General features: G+C 38.7%; 1 protein-coding gene and 1 long non-coding RNA gene across 3 annotated transcripts in view; one reads left to right on the top strand and one right to left on the bottom strand.

Moving 5' to 3' along the window:
* samd4a (sterile alpha motif domain containing 4A) overlaps positions 1 to 24,306 on the top strand; it is a 169,804-nt gene that overhangs the window by 131,238 nt on the left and 14,260 nt on the right. For both annotated transcript variants that reach the window (XM_062030506.1, XM_062030507.1), the window contains 4 exons: positions 124 to 242; positions 4,272 to 4,479; positions 14,080 to 14,206; positions 23,001 to 23,084. In XM_062030506.1, coding sequence (XP_061886490.1) covers positions 124 to 242; positions 4,272 to 4,479; positions 14,080 to 14,206; positions 23,001 to 23,084 — 538 coding nt within the window. The remainder of the gene's footprint in view (positions 1 to 123; positions 243 to 4,271; positions 4,480 to 14,079; positions 14,207 to 23,000; positions 23,085 to 24,306) is intronic.
* LOC133637683 (uncharacterized) overlaps positions 3,418 to 24,306 on the bottom strand; it is a 43,853-nt gene continuing 22,964 nt past the window's right edge. Inside the window, exon 3 of the long non-coding RNA XR_009823311.1 lies at positions 3,418 to 4,461. This is a non-coding gene — a long non-coding RNA (uncharacterized LOC133637683). The remainder of the gene's footprint in view (positions 4,462 to 24,306) is intronic.

Raw genomic sequence — 24,306 nt, forward strand, 5'->3', positions numbered from 1 at the left:
AGCAGGTTCAAAGTTGTCTCCTACAGTTTTTTTTACAATGATGCACTCTTACTAATTGTGAAACTACTCTGCAGTCATGCTCTTCACTGAACTCTTCACCTCTCCTGTTGCCTTGCCCATCAGTCCTTTAGCGAGACTCAGAAGAAGAGGCTGTTGTCATGGAAACAACAGGTCCAGAGGCTGTTCCGGGCCATTCCGAGAAAAACACTCCTTGACATCGCAGGTTATCGACCGCAGAGAAGGTACAGTATATATTGTGTTTAGATATATTGTGCTTGCACTTCTTGATCAACTCTAAGCATGAGGCAATGAATAAAACAAGACTTAATTATGGGCCTGCTGCTATGCAATTCTCTATCATTTTAGCTACTTTTGTATGTACACTACCGTTCAAAAGTTTGGGTTCACATTGAAATGACCTTATTTTTGAAGGAAAAGCACTGTACTTTTCAATGAAGATAACTTTAAACTAGTCTTAACTTTAAAGAAATACACTCTATACATTGCTAATGTGGTAAATGACTATTCTAGCTGCAAATGTCTGGTTTTTGGTGCAATATCTACATAGGTGTATAGAGGCCCATTTCCAGCAACTATCACTCCAGTGTTCTAATGGTACAATGTGTTTGCTCATTGGCTCAGAAGGCTAATTGATGATTAGAAAACCCTTGTGCAATCAAGTTCACACATCTGAAAACAGTTTAGCTCGTTACAGATACAAAACTGACCTTCCTTTGAGCAGATTGAGTTTCTGGAGCATCACATTTGTGGGGTCAATTAAACACTCAAAATGGCCAGAAAAAGAGAACTTTCATCTGAAACTCGACAGTCTATTCTTGTTCTTAGAAATGAAGGCTATTCCACAAAATTGTTTGGGTGACCCCAAACTTTTGAACGATAGTGTACAAACCTAAAAATCATGGAATTTGATCATTGAAAACATCTTACGAGTATGTTAATTTCTATATTAGCATTAAAAATTATGATTAGTTTATTTCAAAGGGGACAATGCAATTTCATAAAACACATGACACATGGTTAAAAAAGCCACAATTAGCCAGAATAGGAAATGTACTGTAAAGGCAGTAAAATTACAATTTAAAAGAATAGAAATAGAGAGAAAAAGAAAAAAAGCACACAATACATATACAATATGATAAATAAAATACAACATAACATTTATCTTAGCATCAAAACAGGCTCATCTTTTAGTGCTGGCAGTACTAAATCAAAGAAGAAGGCATTAAAGATCAACTGTACAAAAGTCTTCCGTCTCCATTAGAAATGTTGTTTTAGAACTACTTTTACATCACACAAATGTCACATGTAGACTACTTCCTGGTTAATGGAGGACAACAAACCAAAATCTAAGTGGCTCGAACTGTAGTAACACGTTCTGGTAATAACTTCTTTATCCAGAAGCTCATCAAAATGCGATTTTTCTTTGACGCTTGTCAACCCTTTACAATGTTTGATAAAAATCGGTTTTATATTTTTAGGGTAATCCTCCTAATTGTGCTGCTCATTCTATTTACTGTTTTGATAATGATTGCTGTGAAAAAGTTCACGGAGTGGAATTTTGCACTGTACATTTTAGCTCATTGTGTTCGTTTAAACCTAAAAATCATGGTTTTCGATAGTTAGTGCCATCTTAGAAGCATGTTAACTCATCTTATCTTAGCGTGTTAACATTAGCGTGCTAACATTTTATGCTAGTATTTTAACAAATTTTGTTTGATAAACCTAAAAATCACGGTTTTTGTTACTTGGCGCCATCGTAGAAGTATGTTCACTTCTAGGTTAGCATGCTAACATTTTAGCAAATGTTTGTTAAAACCTAAAAATCCTTGTTTTTGATACTTTGCGCCATCGTAGACATATGCTTTCTTTTTAGCATACTAACATTTTGTGCTGGAATTTTAGCTAATTCTAGTTGTTTAAACCTAAAAATCATGGTTTTTGATACTTGGCGCCATCGTAGAAGTATGTTTACTTCTCCTATGTTAGCATGCTAGCATTTTAACTAGTTGTGTTCGCTTAAACCTAAAAATCATGGTTTTTGAATCTTGGTGCAATCTTGCATGTATTGTAATTGGATCCCAGTTGGTTTTATGCTCGCTTTTTAGCTTCAATCAACCCCGGAGGTTCAGAGCACAGCGAGCAGGTTTATCAAAAATTCTGCGGGAATTTTCTTGTTGTCATAGCTTCACAACAATGACAAGCAGTTTAACAGTGTAGGAAAAACAAAAAATGCTGGACATAAATATAAGAGTGTGCTGACCTAACTACCGTAATTTCCGGACTATAAGCCGCACCTGACTATAAGCCGCACCAGCTAAATTTAGGGGAAAATACAGATTGCTCCATATATAAGCCGCACCCGACTATAAGCCGCAGGGTTTTGATGTGTAATTAGCGTAGTATATAGGGGTTCCTGCTACCACGGAGGGGATTGTCGGGACAGAGATGACTGTTTGGGAACGCAAAGCGTCCCATTTATTAACTATAAATCTTTCAATCATTCAATCAAACTTTCACATCTTTGACATGGCGAACAGCATTCGTGCAGAGTACAAATAATACAACGGTGCAAAGTAATACAAAGTGCTCGCCTGTACGTTATCAAAATAACCAGCCTACCGGTATATGAAAAGTCAGTCTTTAATCATTGTGGTCATCGTCTTCCTCCTGTGTACTAAAACCACCGAAATCCTCTTCGTCGGTGTCGGAGAAGAACAGGCCGTATATAAGCCGCACCCTTGTATAAGCCGCAGGGACCAGAACGAGGGGAAAAAGTAGCGGCTTATAGTCCGGAAATTACGGTACTAGGAAAGAATTTCACTGCGGCCACGACAGCCATGGCTCTCGTTCACCCTCAGTTTGGTCGTGTTCCCTTCGAAAAAATTATATGCGCCACGGCCACATTGGTCGTGATGCCCTGACGGCTTCTTTGACCAATGGCGGGTTTAGTTCTGCCTCGTATGATCTGGCGGAGTCCCACACGCAGCACAGTGCCATACAACACAAAGCATCACTGAGTTCAATCCAAAGCGCGCAGCAGCCTTTAATCCGGTTGTGCAAACTTCTCCGACTCCTCAAAGCCCAGTTCACTGAATAAAGAAGCCGGATGAACTAAGCTATAAGAATATTTGATATATTTGTAAAAGTATAAGAAGACAATCAATTCTCAACATATAATATTTAACACACTGTTCGTATTTAGCTATGGAACGCGACAATGTGTGCAGGTTTGGCATAACCCACTCGACCACGCTAGTTTAACAAATAAAAACTTGGCCGTAACTACCATGTCATGTCACGACCTTGGTATTTTTTTAAGTAACAAAAAGATATGACTGACTGCAGCTGTACATCAGCATGCAGTAGCTCATCCTCTCTCAATATACGATCTTTAGTCATGCACAGCCTGCTCCAACTCCAGACAATGCAACGCTATTAAGTCCACTTTTACTTTAAACATAATCTGATTCAAAATGTCCTTTCAACGTAACATTAACATTGAAGTATACTGACGTCACTAATGTTGCTTTCACCCGAATGAGATTCATGTCAAACGCTGTCGGTATAATACTGTTGTCAGGTGCCGCCCCGCCCTAATCACAGAACACACGCTGTGCGTAGGGCTTTGCTGTTCGTAAGGGCCCCGTTTTGTGTGAAGAAGCGTTTTGAAATGTAAATTATTCAATGACAAGGCGCCTCATATGAAATTTGACCCCAAACATATTCCTGGCCACATCATGCTCTGTTACTGATTAGAATATGAAGACACAATTCGCCTTTTAACATCCAGTGCATCTCATGGCGCGTGTCACTCATACTTGAAATGCAAAGCACAAGGTCTTGGGTTCAAACCCGTGTCGTATGTAAAGTTTTATGACGTTAAAATAGCTTAATACGCTAAACTTCAGTATAATAATGTAAAAAAGTGGATTGTTAAATATGTTGCTCAAGGTAATATTCATATGGTGCTGGAATACACATGATTTCAGCCTTTCAAAGCACCAATTTTTGACCTCAGTATTTGTCAAATCCTGGTGACGGCCCTGAGTGAAAACCGTAAGAAAACAGAGGATTCTTGGAGATGTAGTTTATTTTCAGACCCAGACAACACTAGAGCGTCAGAGAAAAGCTACACACCAAGTTTTTGTTTGATACCGCCACAGCATTATTGTGAAGACTTTGAAATGGCAATAACACGGTATCTACAGTACCGTCACAGCCGTACTAACTACACATATTCTGTTCTGCAGCAGTCGTGGATTCGGTCAGTCCAACTCTCTTCCCACCACAAGCTGTGTTGGGAGCAGTGTGATGGCCAGAAGAAGCCTTCGGCAATTCCAGGTGCCCTCTCGGAGCTTACCAGGTGTAAGGCTGGGCCTGCTGGGCAGCGGAGGCCTGCTGGGACCTTCACCTCGTAGCAGCAGCAGCACACCCACAGGCCTCAAGCAAGGGAAACAAGTGAGTCAAACAGGGAGAGGATTGTGGAAAAGTAAGCAGTGAGTCCTATATAAATACAACTTCATATACATTTAATTCATTGTCAAAATGTGATATTTATTTAACCTTTTGTCAGGCAAGAAAGATTATGTGGTAAAGTTACATGTTTCACATGAATCATACAGGTACCACTGTGGTGAATCTAAATCTTTTTACCCAGCCAATCAGCAAAGATAGTGGTAGTAATGAAAACTGTAAACATAGTTAAATTAATACCACTTTTGGTTTCCATAGTTTGGTCGTGATTAAGGGCATGTTTTTATTTGGGTGGTGTCCAAAGCGCGCCTTGGTGGCAATTTTTTTTTTATCAGCCTTCGGATAATTCTAAAAATAAAATGAGTACATTTTTAATGACTGTGTTATTAGATATTACATTGTTTTGTCAGCCATAATACAAAGCTAACTTGTAGATGTTCTCAATGTACAAAATGTATCAAAGTGTTGCCATGCCCCTTTTTTATAGTCAGTAAAAGTGTTTGTCCAATATGTGTTGAGCTGTTTAAAAAAGCAGAATGTTTATTAAGCAAAATAATTGCATGAAGGAAACAAATTGTCCAGGGCCATATTGATGGTGTTACACATTTGGAAATAATCTGTCGAAGGTCCTCTGACTCATGATGAAAAACCTCTCGTTGTAATTCATCACAATGAAATACGAGTTACACATGCAGATGAGATATTTTAATTGTTTGATAGCCTAATGCTAAACAGGGATGTAACAATAAAAAAAAAAAAATCATATCACAGTAATCGTGACCAAATTTATCATAGTTGTCATTATTATTGCGGTATTGTTGAATGTGCTGAAAAAGTACTTAAACACACACTGAAATATTTTAAGCAACTTTACACACATTATACTTTCTTGGCAGAAGGAACATTAAATATTGTTCTGACTTCATAAGAGCAGTATTATATTTATTTGAGTGTTTAAATGTATATATCGTCTTCCAATTTAATTTGTAAACGTTTTAGAAGTTTATTTTCATAAATGCAAATTGGGTGTTCTCTTTGCTTCACTTCCGGTTTATGTGACGTCCCGCAAGGTCACCTCTGTCTGCGTCAACTCAATACTGTCGAGTTTAGGTTGATCACTTTGTAGTAAGAGAGCATTTTATGTTGAATGTGAATATCAATAATATCAGTAATGTGTTTTTGCAAGGTTAGATTGGGGGATGGCGTTTTTTAATGGGGAAAGACTTTGTCTCTTGTGTTCATGTTAGCATTTAAGATTCTTCTCAAATAGTGGGGCGGGCCACCTGGGGGGCACATGAGACCCCATGGAACATGCTTCATCAGTATCATGCAGTACTGCTTTGAAAAGCTGTGCACTACAAAACATACTCATTGTTGCCATTGATCCTGACTTCATCATTTTTATGACAAAAAAAATCAGCACAAATTGTTTTATTCATTTTTGTTTTGTGGGCCAATATTTTTTATATATTGTGCTCCTTAGTGTTGCTGAGGAAATTGAATTTATTATTATTTACTGAGTTTGTTTTATTTTTCACTATCAAATATTTCAGTCAAAAATGATTTTTGTTGTCATAACGATTAAAAAAAATGCAAAATTGTGCATTTTAAATCTTTTCTGTTACAGACTAAAAAAATGTTAATAAAGTTATTCTTTGTTGTAAGTTAATCTAAATGTCTTTCGTTTTTCTAGTTTTGTTTTCTTTAATGTTAATAAAGATATAATGTTATGCAGAGGTGTATGTATAACAATGTTATATATACAATATTTGGGGGGTGGTAACAGAAAATAATTGAGAAGCACTGTGCTAGTTGGTCCAGAACTTTATCAAAGTGTGGTCATCAATCACAGTTTTTGGATAATTTTAATTTGATATGGTAATACTGTCGGTTGTTTTGCCGCGATTATCATTATTACTGTTTATTGGTACATCCCTATTGCTAATATGTTAATATATGAATTCTTATTGTAATATTGCCATAGCATGTGCATTCATCATTGCTCTAGTATAAACAGGTTTGCAATCATACCCAACAAGAAATGACCAAAAAAGTAATGTTAATCAAAACACTGGAAGTTATCCACAAGTATGAGTTTATGTAGTGCCTGAAATATGCAAGTGGTGGTCTGCAAAACATTTTAAGATGTGGAACAATATGTTCCAGGATGTTTACAGCTGTCTGAATTGCAGAATGACTTCTTCATCATTTATTCCATATAAAGGAGGCTTTTTTTCATTTCATAACCGAAGAATGCAGGGAAAGAAAAAGGGTGTAGTTTTTGGTGTTTGACAAATGAAATGAGGTGGATGGAACTTGATGGGAAGTCAACCCACATACCAGAGGCTCTGCGTCAGTGCTGAGCGCTGAAACAGGAGGAGCTATAGAGCTGTTTCTTGCTCATCCTGGCACGCTTTGGTCTGGGCTGACCCATTTCATTGTAAACCCCTCTCTCTCTCTCTTTCTCTCTCTCTCTTTCTCTCTCTCTCTTTTTCTCTCTCTCTCTCTCTCTCTCTCTCTCTCTCTCTCTCTCTCTCTCTCTCTCGCGCACGCGCGATCTTGCACCCACACACTCATGCCTTACAATGGGAGGAAATACCTCAGTTCCTCTTCCCCGCAATGGACCTCCTTGTGTGTCTGTATGGTAGAAATGTGGAAAAGTCGGGAGAGAAATGTGTGCGTCATTGTTTGGTGGAGGTGTTGTTGAGGGAGGGGCCAAAAAGGAGAGAAATATAGTATTTATATTAGAGAGAGAAAGGCAGTGAGAACAGTGAATAGGCATTTCCTGTTTTTCCTTGGCCTGTGGCACTGGAGGGCCAGGAGGGGAGGGTTGTAAGAGGGAGCAAGGGGAGGACTCAGTTGTAGTGTTGGAGGTTTAAAAGGCAGGTTACAGTGAGGAATGTTGCTGGTGGTTATTATATCTCAGATTGTACGTTGTATGTGGGCCAGACGTCCAGACAATATTATTTGAAGGTGTTGAAGTACCGTATTAAGCCATTCTGCATCTATGACTTCATACTACTGGCCTAAAACCATTACTGTCTGCTAGTTTTTACTTTTACTTTTGGTCATTATCAATGCAGTTCTTTCACATTGTTAAAGGGCACCTATTATGCAAAACCAACTATTCCTATTTGGGATCTGCATAAGTCCTGAAAATTTGAAATCAAGCCGTGGAGGCATTGCGGAGATATTTATTAAAAAATATATATATATTTCCTCCAAACGAGCCGTTTGGAATTTTCTGTGTCTTGTAACATCAGCTGTAGAGGTGGGGTGAAATAATCGAGAGTTACTGTCGATGCATCGCAATTCGGACATGGACGATTATAGAATCAATTAGTAAACCTCAAACGATAATCGATTGATTGATTGATTGATTTAAACTTTTATTAGTGGATTGCACAGTGCAGTACATATTCCGTACAATTGACCACTAAATGGTAACACCCGAATAAGTTTTTCAACTTGTTTAAGTCGGGGTCCACTTAAATTGATTCATGATACAGATATATACTAACATCATAATACAGTCATCACACAAGATAAACATCAGAGTATATACATTGAATTATTTACATTATTTACAATCCGGGGTGTGGAGGGGGAGGGGGGGGATTAGGTTTGGGGGTTAGGTTTGGTTCATATCAGCACTTCAGTCATCAACAATTGCATCATCAGAAAAATGGACATTGGAACAGTGTAGGACTGACTTGGTAGGATATGTACAGCAAGTAGTGGACATAGAGAGAGAGATCAGAAAGTATAAGAAAAAGTGTCTACATTTGATTATTTACAATTCGAAGAGGTATTATGTGGAAGGGAGGGTGTTAGTTTAGGGTTGTAGTTGCCTGGAGGTGTTCTTTTAGTGCGGTTTTGAAGGAGGATAGAGATGCCCTGTCTTTTACACCCGTTGGGAGTGCATTCCATATTGATGTGGCATAGAAAGAGAATGAGTTAAGACCTTTGTTAGTTCGGAATCTGGGTTTAACGTGGTTATTGGAGCTCCCTTTGGTGTTGTGGTTATGGCGGTCATTTACGTTAAGGAAGTAGTTTGACATGTACTTCGGTATCAGGGAGGTGTAGCGGATTTTATAGACTAGGCTCAGTGCAAGTTGTTTTACTCTGTCCTCCACCCTGAGCCAGCCCACTTTGGAGAAGTGGGTAGGAGTGAGGTGGGATCTGGGGTGGAGGTCTAGAAGTAACCTGACTAGCTTGTTCTGGGATGTTTGGAGTCTAGATTTGAGGGTTTTGGAGGTGCTAGGGTACCAGGAGGTGCAAGCGTAATCGAAAAAGGGTTGAACGAGAGTTCCCGCTAGAATCTTCATGGTGCTTTTGTTGACCAGAGAGGAGATTCTATAGAGAAATCTTGTTCGTTGGTTGACCTTTTTGATTACCTTGGTTGCCATTTTATCACAGGAAAGATTAGCCTCTAGAATGGAACCTAGGTAGGTGACCTCATCTTTCCTGGTGATAACAATGTCACCCACTTTTATAGTGAAGTCATTGACTTTCTTAAGGTTGATGTGGGACCCAAACAGGATGGATTCCGTTTTACCCAAGTGTATGGATAGCTTGTTGTCAGCGAGCCAGGTGCAAATTCTACAGAGTTCAGCACTGAGGATTTTCTCCACCTGTGACTTGTCCTTGCCGGATACCAGCAGGGCCGAGTCATCCGCAAACAAGAACAATTCACAGTCGCATGCTGATGGCATATCGTTTATGTATATTAAGCACAGTAAAGGCCATAATATACTGCCTTGGGGGACTCCACAGCTTACTGAGAGGGGGCGGGGGGGACACGGTGCCAATCACCTCTACCACCTGTTTCCTCCCCTCCAAGTAAGGTTGCATCCAGCTCGATGAGGTTTTATCAAATCCGATTGCTCTGAGCATATCCAACAGTATATTATGGTTAACGGTGTCAAAGGCCTTCTGAAGGTCCAGCATGACCATGCCGCAGTATTTGCCCGTGTCCACCTCATGTTTGATGTGGTCGGTCAGCTAGAGAAGGCATGTGTCAGTTGAGTGGTTAGTTCTGAAGCCGGATTGGAATTTGTACATGAGTTTATTAGTGGCAAGGTAACTATCGACCTGTTCATACACTATTTTTTCCATTACTTTCGAAATGGAACTGAGAATTGCTTCCTTTTTTAAAGAGGGGAGATACTCTTGCTATCTTGAAATCTTTTGGTACTTGGCCTTGTGTAATTGAGAGGTTTATTATGTGCGTGGTGATTGGGGCAATGGTGGTGGCAGAGTCCCTGAGGAATCTGGAGGGGATATTATCAAGGCTGGTGGCCTTTTTTAGGTGGAGCGCACTAAATTTTTTAAGCACCTTGTCAGCTGAGACCATTGATTGATTGATTTATTGTAAATAAAGTAATGTAGACAGTTCTAAAATTTGGCTGACTCCAGCAAGCCACCTCACCGAGAGATCCGACCAGCTCCTTTACTATCGGGCGCTTATGGTCCAGTTTTGGTCCACACATTTTCATTAACTCATTACATTTAACTGTTTCTTATTCCAAACAAATTGTTTTTTTAAATTGTTTGGCTTTTCGTTCTTTTCTTTAGTCCTCTTGCACATCAAGGCGCATAGAGCCAACCGTGGCAACCAGGTCTCTCCATTTGGGTATATTGTGGACAAAGAGTTGAGCTTGTGCCAGAGTCACGTTACAGGCTTTAAGGTCCTGGGCAATTACATGCAGCCAGGGGGTGCAGGGGGCACCACTGGGTCGACTCCAGCTGGCTTGCTGGGGGTTGAAAGCTAGGATGGTACTAGTTGGATGTTCCATGGGCAGGCGGATGACGTGGCCATATCAGCGTACCCGCCTCATTGATGCGAGACAGGATACTGGGAGTTTTTGGGTTTGGTCTCTCAAAGTCTGGTTCGTGACGTGCTGGCCCCATGTGATGCCTTCAATTCTCCTGAGGGTCCTGGTATCAAAACCATCAACCCTGGCCGCCAGAGTGGTATTCAACGTCCATGTTTCTGAGCCGTACAGGAGAACGGAGATGACAGAGGCATTGTAGACTTTAAGCTTTGTCTCCTGTGATATGTGCCGGTGTCTCCAAAGGGACTGCATGGCAGAGGCTGCTAGGGCACGCCGTCTGTCAATCTCAGGTTTAAGGTCGCCTGTGTTTGATATTGTCGAGACCAGGTATTTAAAAGTGGAGACAAAGTGCACAGGGGTCCCGTCAAAAAAGGAGGGGTAATGGAACTGGTCTTTCGCCTACATGCAAAAGCTCTGTCTTAGGCCAGCTTATCTTCAGGCCTAACTTTTTGGACTCCTTGTCGAACACACAAGTTGTATGTAGTAAATGCTTATTTAGTGAAACGAAAATAATTGTAACAATATATATAAATTAAAGATGCATCAATAACCTGTTTTTAATCGAATCGTAGCTCCTGAATCATAATCGAATCGTGAGGTGCCTAAAGATTCCCACCTCTAGTCAGCTGATTATTCATATATGATATCAATTTACCCAAAGTGCTGAGAAGGGTGTAGCTGTGGCCGCAGATACTGTAAGTCGCACCCACTCTAAGTCACAGCCACAGGGGTGATGACATCCAAAGTTAACCGTGTCTTAAAGACATGTCCACCGTGGCGCTGACAACACAAGAGTGGACACTTGATTTGTAACGTGATCCAAGATGGTTATTATTATTTTGGTTTTTGGATGTATTGCTTTTTCGGCTGATTATATTATTTTCAGCAGTGCTTTTTATTATTTATTTCTGATTTCCGCGTTACATATTGTCTCTCCAGCTTCACTTCCGTTTAAAATACGCTTCACTTCCGTTGACGTTACCCCCTGTGGGCACGTCTTTAAAAAAAGTGGACGTGACAAAGAGTGTCTGAGGCTGCAGCTAGATGTACTTGAAAGTGCTTTGCGTGCGTCCGCCATTGTAGTCCGACGATGTAGTCAATAAGCTCCTTCTTTTTCACTATTCTCTTGTTGTGGGGCAGACTGGCTCATACAGGCACATGCATCCTTCGCTGTTGCCATATCTAATTCAAAGTAGCGTATAGTTTGAACTTATTCTATCAGTAGACTCGATATGGAAGCGCTAAAAATACAACAAAGAGAAGACGCTGTTGAAGTGAAGTCACATAAATAAGACCATAAGTGTTTTAAATGTAAAAAAAAAACAATGATGATATGACGGCCTTCTAGTTTTTTCTCTACCTCTACAGCAGTAAGTAAGGATGCACCGATCCAGATTTTAACAATTCCGATCTGATCCTGATACCTGAATTTGGATACTGATAGTAGTCTGATACCAAAACTGTTTGTTTTATTGTTATCATAATCAGTTATGAAACTCAAAAACTCATTATGAAACGGCAATCCATACCAAAGTTTGCGACCAGGTATCTGAGCTGCCGGCAGGGAATTGACTTGTGCAATCATTTCAGCAGACATTAAGACGTGCCTCATGTATAATAAATATGTCCGATCCCCACTGTTTAGTACACTTAAACCATCTTAAGTTGGTCACACTCACATCGACAACCCACCTGTGCCAACCAACTAATTAAGTCCTGCTCAACTCTTGTTACCAAAAAGAGTCGGCCTAAGTCCATGTCGACATGTATTGTCAATTGCTTTTGTCGACATTTCAATGATAAATGGGTGTGTTTATGTTGACATGTGTTGTATGTTTACTTCCACATTATCGTGAAGCAGCATGAAACATCAACAGCATCACAACTACTGACCAGTTAAAGGGTCTCCAACTGTTTTTCTTCTGTAAAATAAAAATGGATACTCATTTTTGTAACATATCTTAACAATAACAATATCTAAATTCAACCCAAACAAAGGGAGTAATAAGCTTGTTCTACCAGAACATGGACAACTTGTAATCCACAACTCACATTTTGTTCATCTGCAATGCATCTTGTATTTCAGTATGGATTTATTTCTTGTGCAGGTTTTTTGAAATCACTATTTACAACTACTTTGACAAAAATAAAGGCTTTTGTGTTCTATTTATATGACTGGGAACATTTGAGTGTACTTTAATTAGGAAGCAGATTTCCGCTGCGGCCATTGTCTTTGTGCTAATGTGTGGTCATTTGTCAGGAAATATATCTTAATCGAACAGTTATGCTAATACTGAAAGTTTAAGCAAATGTTATTTGGCCTTTTGGTGAGCTACTCAAAATTAGCTGGTGAGCTATACCTGGTCTAGTTACACAGCATTGCCACAAGCACACTGCCACTTTCTGTTCAGTGCAAAGTAAGCTTCAAAATAAAAGCATGGCAACCTGGCATTTACCAAAGCTACTAACAAAATGCACCGGTTTAATGTATCTTTTTTTATTTTTTTTGCTACTCTGACAAGTCGAGCTATTATTGTATGTAGACCGCCTCAGAGATGACAGGAGAATGTACAGTATATCATCTAGGGCTGGGCAATATGGCTGAAAACTGTATCACAACAACAAGTTTTTTATATTGGTTGATAGCAATAAATATTGATATTTTTTTATGACCCTTGGCAATAATAGACCAGGAGAAAAATATAATGGTAAAATTTGTATTTCAAACATTCCTCTTATTATAAGCCCTTCTGCTATGAAGGCAGAAAGGTAAGGAAATGTGAACACAACCCTGGAAACAATCAATGTAAACAAAATTCAAAAATTACAATTAACACTTACCAATAACCTCTTTAAAATAAGGTGCAAAAATAAGGAATATGTAAGAAATGCTTAAAGTGTAACAAAACAGTGTAAAAATGTAAACATGGAGAAACATGGGACAAACAATTTTTTGCAGGTTTACTGCCAGGAAGTTATGTGATCTGTGCAACATTTAATTTGGCCTGTTATTTTTATTTAAGTATGGAAATTAATGTATGTTATGGAGTCACTATTATTCTAATATTATTGGACCAAAAATATTAATTTAAAGTAGCACATTTCCTATATTGTATTTATATAGTCCTGCACTTTAGTTCCTACATGTTGTTTCCGTACATCCGAAGAGGGAACAAACAAGGGTTGAAAAGATAAGGGCAGTGAAGGACTACGAAAAACTCCAAAAAAACTTCCATACTGTTGAGGTGACTTTTCCTGTTTCATCGACAATTTCTTTGTTCTCTGCAGCACTCATTTTAACTTTCTCTCCTCACTCCATGCAGAGAATCCACAGCAAGACACCAAGATGCCGCAACCAAACTTGATAGTTGATAGTGTTATGCGATCGACTGTTTAGTGTCTCTCCCATTGCTCACAAATCACTTCCAGTTTCCAGACCGCGAGTGTCATTGTTCATGCAACCAACCATGCTTCATTCTTTCCGGTTTCTTCCGACCAAACAAAAATATATATATACTTTCTATCTAAATTTTTATTGAACACATTTTTAATTGATATCAATTATGTATCTATCGCCATATATATTGATATCATTTTATCAATGTGGGCTGTCAGGAGGATATAAAAGTGTCCATCTTTAAGGTGTCTGATGGAGCTGGTGCCTTTGGAAAGCCCTGCTGCACGATTGTGTCTTCAGAAGAAGAAAGACAGACAAAGTTTAATGAATCCTTTTGTTTCTTTTCTTTAGGGGCTGTGGTTTGCCAATCCCGGAGGCAGCAACAGTATGCCCAGTCGAACCCACAGCTCAGTGCAACGGACACGCTCCCTGCCAGTTCACACAACGCCACAAACTATGGTCATGTTCCAACAAGCTGGTAGGAAACCATAAAAGACACTAACACGTACACATTCTTTGATTTCATGTCTTCTGACTTCAGGGGGGACTCAGATTAATTGGACTTTTCTTTTTGGACACATTCAAGAGTATATTACAAATTCGGGTGTCCCGATACCACTTTTTCACTTCAGATACGATACTGATATTTTGGACCTTAGAGTTTTGGCCGATAGCCTTATTAATACGATATGATATCAGCAGGAATCACAGTACATACTGTACCAGTGGAATGTTGGAAAATGTTTAATCAAGTGAAATCAGTCAACACAACAAAAGCTATGAGAAACACTAACCATAGGGCATAAAAGTACATTAATTTTTTTAGTGTGGAATGTTAAAAAAGGTTTAATCAAGTAAAATGACGCAGTATGTTCAATTATGCGGACACGTTTGTTACTGGATACTTTCTATTACTCTTCTACCTTGGAAACTTTGTATCTGTAAGTCTGTGTTTTCCATATATTAATTTGCTTGTAAGGGGCTGCCACAAGTAAATTTAAGGCCGCCACAAGTTAAAAAATAATAATTATTTTTTTTAAGATTTTGCGACACAGTAACAATTGACCTTCCAGGTGATCTGTGTGCTTCCATCTCCTGTAATCATGTTCCACAAAACATTAACTGTTATTTGTTTTAAAATTAAGAGTTTGATGTTCGAGCAAAAGGCTTCCATACTTAATCAGCACCACACACACACACACACACACACACACACACACACACACACACACACACACACACACACACACACGCACACACAGACATATTGAGGGGTACAGAGTTAGCGGCCATTATTTGTTTTTCCAGAGTTTGGTTAGTATATGTCTGTAAGAATGTATTTATTTGTTTATAGACGTGACCGTTATATAACAATATTGTTCGTTTTGTTAATATTAGAGTCCGTTTTGTAGAAAAGGAATCCCTAGAAGCCTAGACCTTATGGATAGGGACCCACAGTTAAAATAGAAATTTAAATATACTATACAAAATACAGTACAATATAATTAAAAAAAAGAAACTTTACAAAATCTACACATTTACAATTACCTACCAACAGAATTACATTTACAGAGAATGAAGCTTTTAATCCTGCAATCAGTCTCAACATCTTATTATTCAAATTTTGATTAGAAAGTTGTATCTTAAAGATTTGCCATACATCCAAGGGTCAAGAAAAAAATACACTTGCTGTTTCATGTGAATTTTGTTCTCTTAAAATCTCATCTGATAAACATTTGTACAAGTTTGCTGAGTTAATTTTCATTAGCCTGTCAATGACCATGTCCATTGTATCCATTATAATTAAAGGGGCCCTATTGTGCAAAACCAACTTTTCTTACTTATTGGTACCTGCCTATATGCATTTGGGATCTGCATAGGTCCGGAAAATTTTGAAATCAAAGCGTGGAGGCATTGCGGAGGTGTTTATAAAACAATCTTGCCTTTCTATCTACTTCCCCCAAACGGTCCGTTTGGAATGTGCACAATTGTTGATGTCACTAATTTGGGAACATTGTCAGATTATTCATATATGGTAAAGATCTACCCAGACTGCCTTGCGCACGTCCGCCATTTTTAGTTTATGCCCGCACATCTGTAGTTCAGACGACAAAATGCCTAAGATTTGTCTCGACAATGCTGTTATTGGTTGTATTACTCAACACATGACACTATTCAACCCTCCAGTCTCATCTGAAGACGTAAAAATTGCCCGGCTAACTTTTTTGTTTCGCGGCAATGTGCCTTGAAACTGTGAAGAAGTCGCTTCGAGTGTGTGACAAGAGGAGTTCTGCTCCATCCACAAACTTTCACAATAAGATGGCTTTTCCGAAAAACAACTTTTAATGGCGAGCTCGGTGACTACTGTACTGTATATGGCAATTGAGGAGACAATGAAACTGTCAGTAATAGCAGTAGGTTAGAAATGTGTGAATAATATGTTAGCACGAGTTAATATAAGGCAATAGCGTCAATGCCCTTTGGCAAAATAGATGATTACTGTGTTCGACAATGGACGAGTAAGTTATATAATCCATTATCACCTTCGCGGTATATCTCCCAGCTAATTTTATAGCTTTGGTTGTTTACAACTCGAAGCAGCCGTGCAGCAGAGTTATTTACGTGTTATAGAATAGAAAAGCCTTTTTTAGTCAATATACACATGTATTTGTCATCAACAAACCACGGTGAGCCACCGATCTCGCTATATCATCTGGGATGTTTTGTTTTGGTGAAAGTCAATGAAAACAAATGGCTGGTGGCGGTCACCGATGTCCATAGTGCACAACAGCTCATTGGCGTGAGGGGGCGTGGTGAGCCAACCTTCGTCCTGTATAATTGTCTTGCTTTTTCTTCAGTTTATACCAAACTATATTCTTGATTTAACGTGATTCTTACATGTATGTGCACTTCATAAGCAGTGTTCTTAACAGCGTTATATTATAACCGCGTTACTAACGCCGTTACTTTTACTAGTAACGAGTAATCTAATTAATTACTTTTAGGTTAGCGATATTTTGATGTAATGTGGCACGCTACTGTTGATGTGGTTTTATGTCAACAACAAGACAGCGTCATAAGTGCAGCAAGTTCAATGCAGGAAATATTTTCTTACTAGTGAAAGCAACAAGCATCAGTGCACTAAAATGAACGTGATATCAAATAGGAAGAGGCACCATCAGACTGTGACTCAGCAGACAACAACATACATACACAACTGGAATAATGAACAACAAATCAATGATTGAAGAGACAAACTTGCCATCCAAACAATACACCGTTGACATGTTGACAAGATGATCTGACAGCCATTGAAGCCCATTCAATCTCTTTATTAAGCAGAGGTAACACAATCCCGTGAAAAGATTTAAAAGAGCTGGCACCAGAGCCGACAAACTGCCGCTGCTAACCGCTAAAGCTAACAAACACAGCTTTGATGACGTCACACGTCACTCGGCAACAGGCCCCGCCTTTTAAAGGGACACACACGCAAAGTAATTCCGATAGTAATTCAATTACTTTTTCGGTAAAGTGACAAGTAACTATAATTACTTTTTTAAAGTGATTTTCAGAACACTGTTCATATCTATATTCATGTACTCTCCTTTGTGTGCTTAGTTTTACTGGTGAAAATTAATAAACATGCTTAAATTGTTTTTTTAATCTCTAATTTAAAAGACTTGAACCACTGGATACGGAATAAAATTAAACAAACTCAATAAATAATAATACATTCAAATTGATCAGCAACATTAATTCAGGAGCACAATTTATAAAACGTTAGGAACAGCTTAAACCAGAATAGGACCCCAAAGCAGAGATGGACACTAAACAGGGTTTCCCCCAGATTGCCACAATATATGTGGCGGTGGCGCTGTGGTCAATGTGACATCATCATCATATATGGCGTCATGATCATTTTGATTGGCAATGGTGGATATATTTTCTTTAAAACGGCTAAACAAATGTTTAATCTGTGTGTATACAGTATATATATATATATATATATATATATATATATATATATATATATATATATATATATATATATATATATATATATATATATATATATATATATATATATATACTGTGTGTATATATATATATATATATATATATATATATATATATATATATATATATATATCTCTATATATATATATCTCTATATATATATATCTCTCTATATATATATATATATATATATATATATATATATGTGTTATGTACTGTATATTTAAAAACAAATCTGTGTTAATAGTTATTAGAAATAACAATAGGTAGAAAATAAATGGATATTTTTCTCTTATTATATATTTTTTCCCTATTTTTCCAATTGTTGCTTCTCATTGTAAAAGGTAAAACTGGCTACATTATATTCTGCCCTCCCTGAATGTTGGAATTTAGTTTGCAAAATATGTAAACAGTCTTTTGAATTAAAGATTAAAAAAATAACTTGAGGAAGTTTATTGATATTCTCCACAATGAAGTCACTGTAAAACTAAGCACACTAAGGAAAGTAAATTTTATACACACATGAAGTGCACATACAAGTAGGAATCCCGCTAAATTATTAATACAGTTTGGAACAAAATGGGGAAAAAAAGCAATAAAGCAAAAAAGGTTGGCTAAAATGCCGCTAGCTCAATGCTAACATACAATGGAGCAGCTAATTGACAGGCTAACCAAAATTAGCATGGCCAATCGCAGGACACATAAATATAAAGACAATAATTGACACTCCCATTCATACTTATGGACAATGTACAGTCTCCAATGAAGTTAACAATCTTAGGTAACACAGGTTGTTGGGTAACACATGTTAGTAACATGCATATTTTTGGAATGTGGGAGGAAGCCGGAGTACCCAGAAAAACCCCCACAAGGGGAGAACATGCACACTCTACATACACAGATGTCCAAACGGAGGTTTGCAGACGCACGCGGCGTAAAGTTAGACGTTATTGTTGGTAGTAATGCCAAAGTGAGAGTAGAAATGCCTTATATAACTTGATATACCTTTCTCTTAATGTTCTCTCCTTACTTTTGCCAGGTGTTAACTCCATTTAGGTGTGCAACCAGCTGTAGCCCTCATTTAAATGCAGGTTTTTGCACAGAGGAACATTTTTATATTTGAGATGTTTTTCAAACATTATGGCCATTAGTACGCACCTAATAGACTACAGTATATCCAAATTAAATCCAAATATATTTTTGAAGGTTTGGCGATGCGCCACGATCAATTACATGTCGGGGAAACCCTGCTTAAGGAAAAATCAAGAATGTTTAATAACAAAAAATGCACTCTTGAGGAGTGAAGAATTGAACACAAGGCGCACTCACAAGGATTGGGAAACAAACACAGGACACACTCAAAAGGAGTGGATAATACGGTACCGGTATGGTGCCAAGTAAGGAGCCAGCGGGAGAGATGATCACATGAAAGCGATAGGAGTTGTCCTTGGAGCTGAGTGAACCATTGGCAATACCTGGCTACGCTGTGACAGTCTGCATGGCTTAAAAAGGACCGTATTTTTCGGACTATAAATAGCAGTTTTTTTCATAGTTTGGCCGGGGGTGCGACTTATACTCAGGAGCGACTTATATGTGAAATTATTAACACATTACTGTAAAATACCAAATAATATTATTTATCTCATTCACGTAAGAGACTAGACGTATAAGATTTCCTCGGATTTAGCGATTAGGAGTGACAGATTGTTTGGTAAACGTATAGCATGTTCTATATCAGTGGTTCTTAACCTGGGTTCGATCGAACCCTAGGGGTTCGGTGAGTCGTATAACGTACACTTATTCAGCCTGTTGTTCACTATTCTTTATTTATTTTAAATTGCCTTTCAAATGTCTATTCTTGGTGTTGGGTTTTATCAAATAAATTTCCCCGAAAAATGCGACTTACACTCCAGTGCGACCTATATGTTTTTTTTCCTTCTTTATTATGCATTTTCGGCCGGTGCGATTTATACTCCGGAGCGACTTATGCTCCGAAAAATACGGTAATTGCTAACTGCCTGCAGGTGTGGGAGGGAGGCTCTGCCCAGGACTGCCAAAGGCACTGCAAAATAATTCATACAGGTGGCAGCAACACAGTGGAGACATACGCCACATAACACACTAGTTTAACCTACAAAACAAAAATTAATGAAACAATTTGGGCCTGATTTACTAATAAAGGTTAAAACATGTGCACACCTGATACACACGCAAAGCTGATCAACTTAACGTGTGCAAAGTGGATTGTGTCAAGTGAGCAGAATAAGGCGTGCAATCCATTTTGCGTCTCTGTCTTCATGAATATGAACAACATATGCTGATCATCACACACCCACAATACTGGGAGGAGAAGATGCAAATGTAATTATTTAACACGCCAAATGTGAGTTACTGCAAAGACCATATTGGATGGCCGGAAATAAAAATATTAGACATATCGTCTATTTAGCAATTTCCTTTTTTAATGTTGTTAGTTTTTTTCATTTAGGAAATATAATAATATAATATAGGACAGCACAGTGGTGCAGTGGTTAGTGCTTGTGCCTTACAGCGAGATGGTCTTTCTGTGTGGAGTTTGCATGTTCTCCCTGTGACCACAGCTTCCTCCCACCTCCAAAGACATGCACCTGGGGATAGGTTGATTGGCAACACTAAATTGGCCCTAGTGTGTGAATGTGAATGTTGTCTATCTGTGTTGGCCCTGTGATGAGGTGGGGACTTGTCCAGGGTGTACCCCGCCTTCCGCCAGGGTGCAGCTGGAATTGGCTCCAGCACCCCGTGACCCCAAAAGGGACAAACGGTAGAAAATGGTTTTGTAGTTTCCTAATGAAGCCTTAGCTTGACGCTCCTCTTCTTTTTCCTGCTCCCACTTGCTGCGGTAACAACAAACAAAACTCCAGACGCTCCTCTTCGTTTTGTGTATCATTTACTTGTGAACTTTCATTTAAAAACGTCAAACAATAACGATGTAGGGGGAAAAAAAATGTTGAGTGTGTTACAGTAAGACAGTAAGAAAGAGTAAGAAAAAGTAAGAGTAAGTTTAAAAAACTGTGTGGCTCAATTCCACCATACCTGACTGCCATAACCCCATAATACAGTGTCCAAACCTAATTACCACACAGATCCTTCCGCCATAAATGCAATTAAACAGTTGCATATTCTTCACTGTATTAAAGCAGTATAAAATAGTATGTTATCAAATTATTCACACAAATATAATAATTACAAATAAAGTGTGCCTTATAATTACTCTAAGCATGCAATATACAGTATACAATTTTGTATTATTCAAATAAAGTAAATAGTCCCCTTTTGGCTGAATAAACATAAAGCACCTTCCATAAAATGTAAATTAATTTAAATAGCATTTAGGCTCCTCCAGGTTGGATAGATTACTATATTATATCCTACATAAAAAGACGTCTTTCACGGCGTGGCGAAGTTGGTAGAGTGGCTGTGCCAGCAATCGGAGTGTTGCTGGTTACTGGGGTTCAATCCCCACCTTCTACCTTCCTAGTCACGTCCGTTGTGTCCTTGGGCAAGACACTTCACCCTTTGCCTCTGATGGCTGCTGGTTAGCGCCTTGCATGGCAGCTCCCGCCATCAGTGTGTGAATGTGTGTGTGAATGAGTAAATGTGGAAATACTGTCAAAGCGCTTTGAGTACCTTGAAGGTAGAAAAGCGCTATACAAGTATAACCCATTTATCATTATTATTTAATTTATTTATCATTTTCTTGCGTTTGAGTCATTGGAGAGGCACAAACAAATGTGTGATGCCATCCTAAGCCTCGTGCATAAGATTGTCAGTGTGGAAATGTTTCTCTTGTCTAGATTGCGATTTAGAAAAGGTGTTACAGATTATAGATGTTGTGCTGCTGGTTCAACATATCACACACAGGTAGGAGCATGATAACATGAAGGTGCAGAAAATGATCGCCTTTGTGGTAAAAGACCTGTATGCACACAAAATCCTCATTTAAATAAGGCGGTCTGCACCACTTTCCAAATGCACTGTCTAGCAGGTGGTATTTTGAGCCCTGAGAGATTATTTTTTATTTTTGTAATCGCACAGCGCCTCCCCAGTGAGGCCCGCCCCACTATTTGAGAACAACTGCCCTAAAGTATTAGAAAGTCCTTCAGTCTTCCAGTGAAGAAGAATCAGGAAAGGAGCTCCAAAACGGAGGCGATGACGCAGGGTGTGAACGACGAGCGTATGTGAGAGAGGAAGAGAGCAAGGCAGGTTTGGGAAAGTTTTTAAAGAGTCCCACAATGAGACTCTTTGTGCAGTGAGGATGACTCCCTGACCCACTTGCCTGCCTTCTTTCACTCCCTGTGACCCACTCTCAAATCTACTGAATCATGCACACATCATGTAGCAGCCTCAGCCAGACTAACGATGTAGGAAAATAAAGGATAGTTATGATAAGGGGAGTGAGAGTGGATGTATTTGGGATCATTGAAGCCTATAAATAGTCTGCTTAGGCTGACTGCCTCTTCTCTTTGACCACAAGAGATTTTCACTGCCCGGACTCTGCTAAACACTGAATAGCTAGCCAGGGTTGCTCGGTTGCACGATCCAAATATCCGCCCAACACACCCTGAAACTGTTCAACCTCCAGCTAACCTTCTCCCCAACGTCTTCACCCAGTTAGCAACTGAAGCAGTGTCAGTCAGCTGTTACCTTGGAGATTTCCAAACAAACACAAACTGTGTGCTGAAATGTTAACACTGTCGAGAAAATGTCATTTACTGGTTTCTCACTCCCTCTAAAATAAACTTACATTTCTGTCCTTTCAATTCCAAATCTAATAATACACCCATTGAACTACTTAAAATGTGTATTGGCTCATCTCAGTCAACTTTATTTCTTTTGTACAGCTGAAGATGACTCATTTTGATAATAGGAGTAAGATAGCGATCACAAGTATTAACTGTAATGTTTTAAATTTATGGTGAGTTCTACTGACAGCTTAACAATATCAACAACATATTTAAACTACTGTAGTACCTTATTTCCTTCCTGTATATGTAATATGTTCAGTCTCGTCCTCCAGTTTTAAATTTAGACGTGATAATGATATTTAAGACACTTAGAAATGCAGTTTAGTTGCCATAATAGAGGTGATCTGTTGCTTTCTATCTGCTTGTATTTTTTTTTTACAACATAAATCTCACCTACAACAGTAGTTTGTCTCTGCAGTTTAAATGAACTTGTTGAATTAGGTATTCATCCTGTTTTTCCCCTCCACATAGATCTACAGCTGCCGGCTACAGAGCCAGACATCAACAATCGCCTTGAATCATTATGTCTGAGCATGACAGAACATGCGTTGGGAGGTAATATATAAGTTTTTTTTACCTTTATGAGAAAAACAAACTTTTCATTGCAAAATAACATTTGAGATGCATATAATTATTACTAAAACATCCGCACAAATATGTGTTTTGTAAACTTGTTTTTCAGCCATTATTTATTTACACAATATGGTTCTATAAATTGGCCCTAGTGTGTGAATGTGAGTGTGAATGTTGTCTGTCTATCTGTGTTGGCCCTGCAATGAGGTGGCGACTTGTCCAGGGTGTACCCCGCCTTCCGCCCGATTGTAGCTGAGATAGGCTCCAGCGCCCCCACGACCCCGAAGGGAAAAAGCGGTAGAAAATGGATGGATGGATGGGTTCTATTGCTGGTAGTCACGTGACTTCTTCCCAGAAGCGAAAACCAGTAGTGGTCGACTAAGCTAAGATGGCTGTTGTACAGCAAGCAGCGCATGAACTATCTGAGTACAAAAGAGGCTTAAAGCAGATACGAGCAAAAAAAATCTAACTAAGTAATGGAATACATCCCTATACTTAATCAAAAAAAGATTTGTCGAGTGATATCAAGGATTACTTCGGTTGCGTTCCCAGAAATATCGAACGATTGTGCTCCAAAACATTTGGAACTTGGAAAAGCATGGAGGTCTACAACTTATTTGTGTGTGGCTGAGTCAAGAAAATTGATATCAAGACTATCCTGGATAAATATGCATCGTATTTGTTCGTGTAAGGTTGCATGTCATGATTTAACTTGGCGTCTACTGATGTTTGCTGCTGTTGCATGCTCCTTTTTACGAGTAGCGTGTTTTCCCCCGTCTTTATCAAAATATAACTTTAGATGTCAACATTGTGTATGTGCTGAACCCACTTGCTGCGAAAGCTCGCTCTCCAATCAGTTGAACAGACTCAATAACTCCACGATGACATTTTGGTAAATTTCTGGAAGTGAAACAGTACAAAAAGAATGCCATTGTAAATTATTAATACTAACACAGATACTCGTAAATGTGTTAGCATATTAGCAAATGCTAACAACGCTAGCGTCTAGGGCTGCGAATCTTTGGGTGTCCCACGATTCGATTCACAATCGATTCTTGGGGTCACGGTTCGATTATAAATCGATTTTTTTTTTTCCCGATTCAAAAAATATATTTTCAGATTCAAAACGATTCTCTATTCATTCAATACATAGGATTTCAGCAGGATCTACCCCAGTCTGCTGACATGCAAGCAGAGTAGTAGA

This window comes from Entelurus aequoreus, linkage group LG02 (assembly GCF_033978785.1).
Source record: "Entelurus aequoreus isolate RoL-2023_Sb linkage group LG02, RoL_Eaeq_v1.1, whole genome shotgun sequence".
Taxonomy (NCBI): domain Eukaryota; kingdom Metazoa; phylum Chordata; class Actinopteri; order Syngnathiformes; family Syngnathidae; genus Entelurus; species Entelurus aequoreus.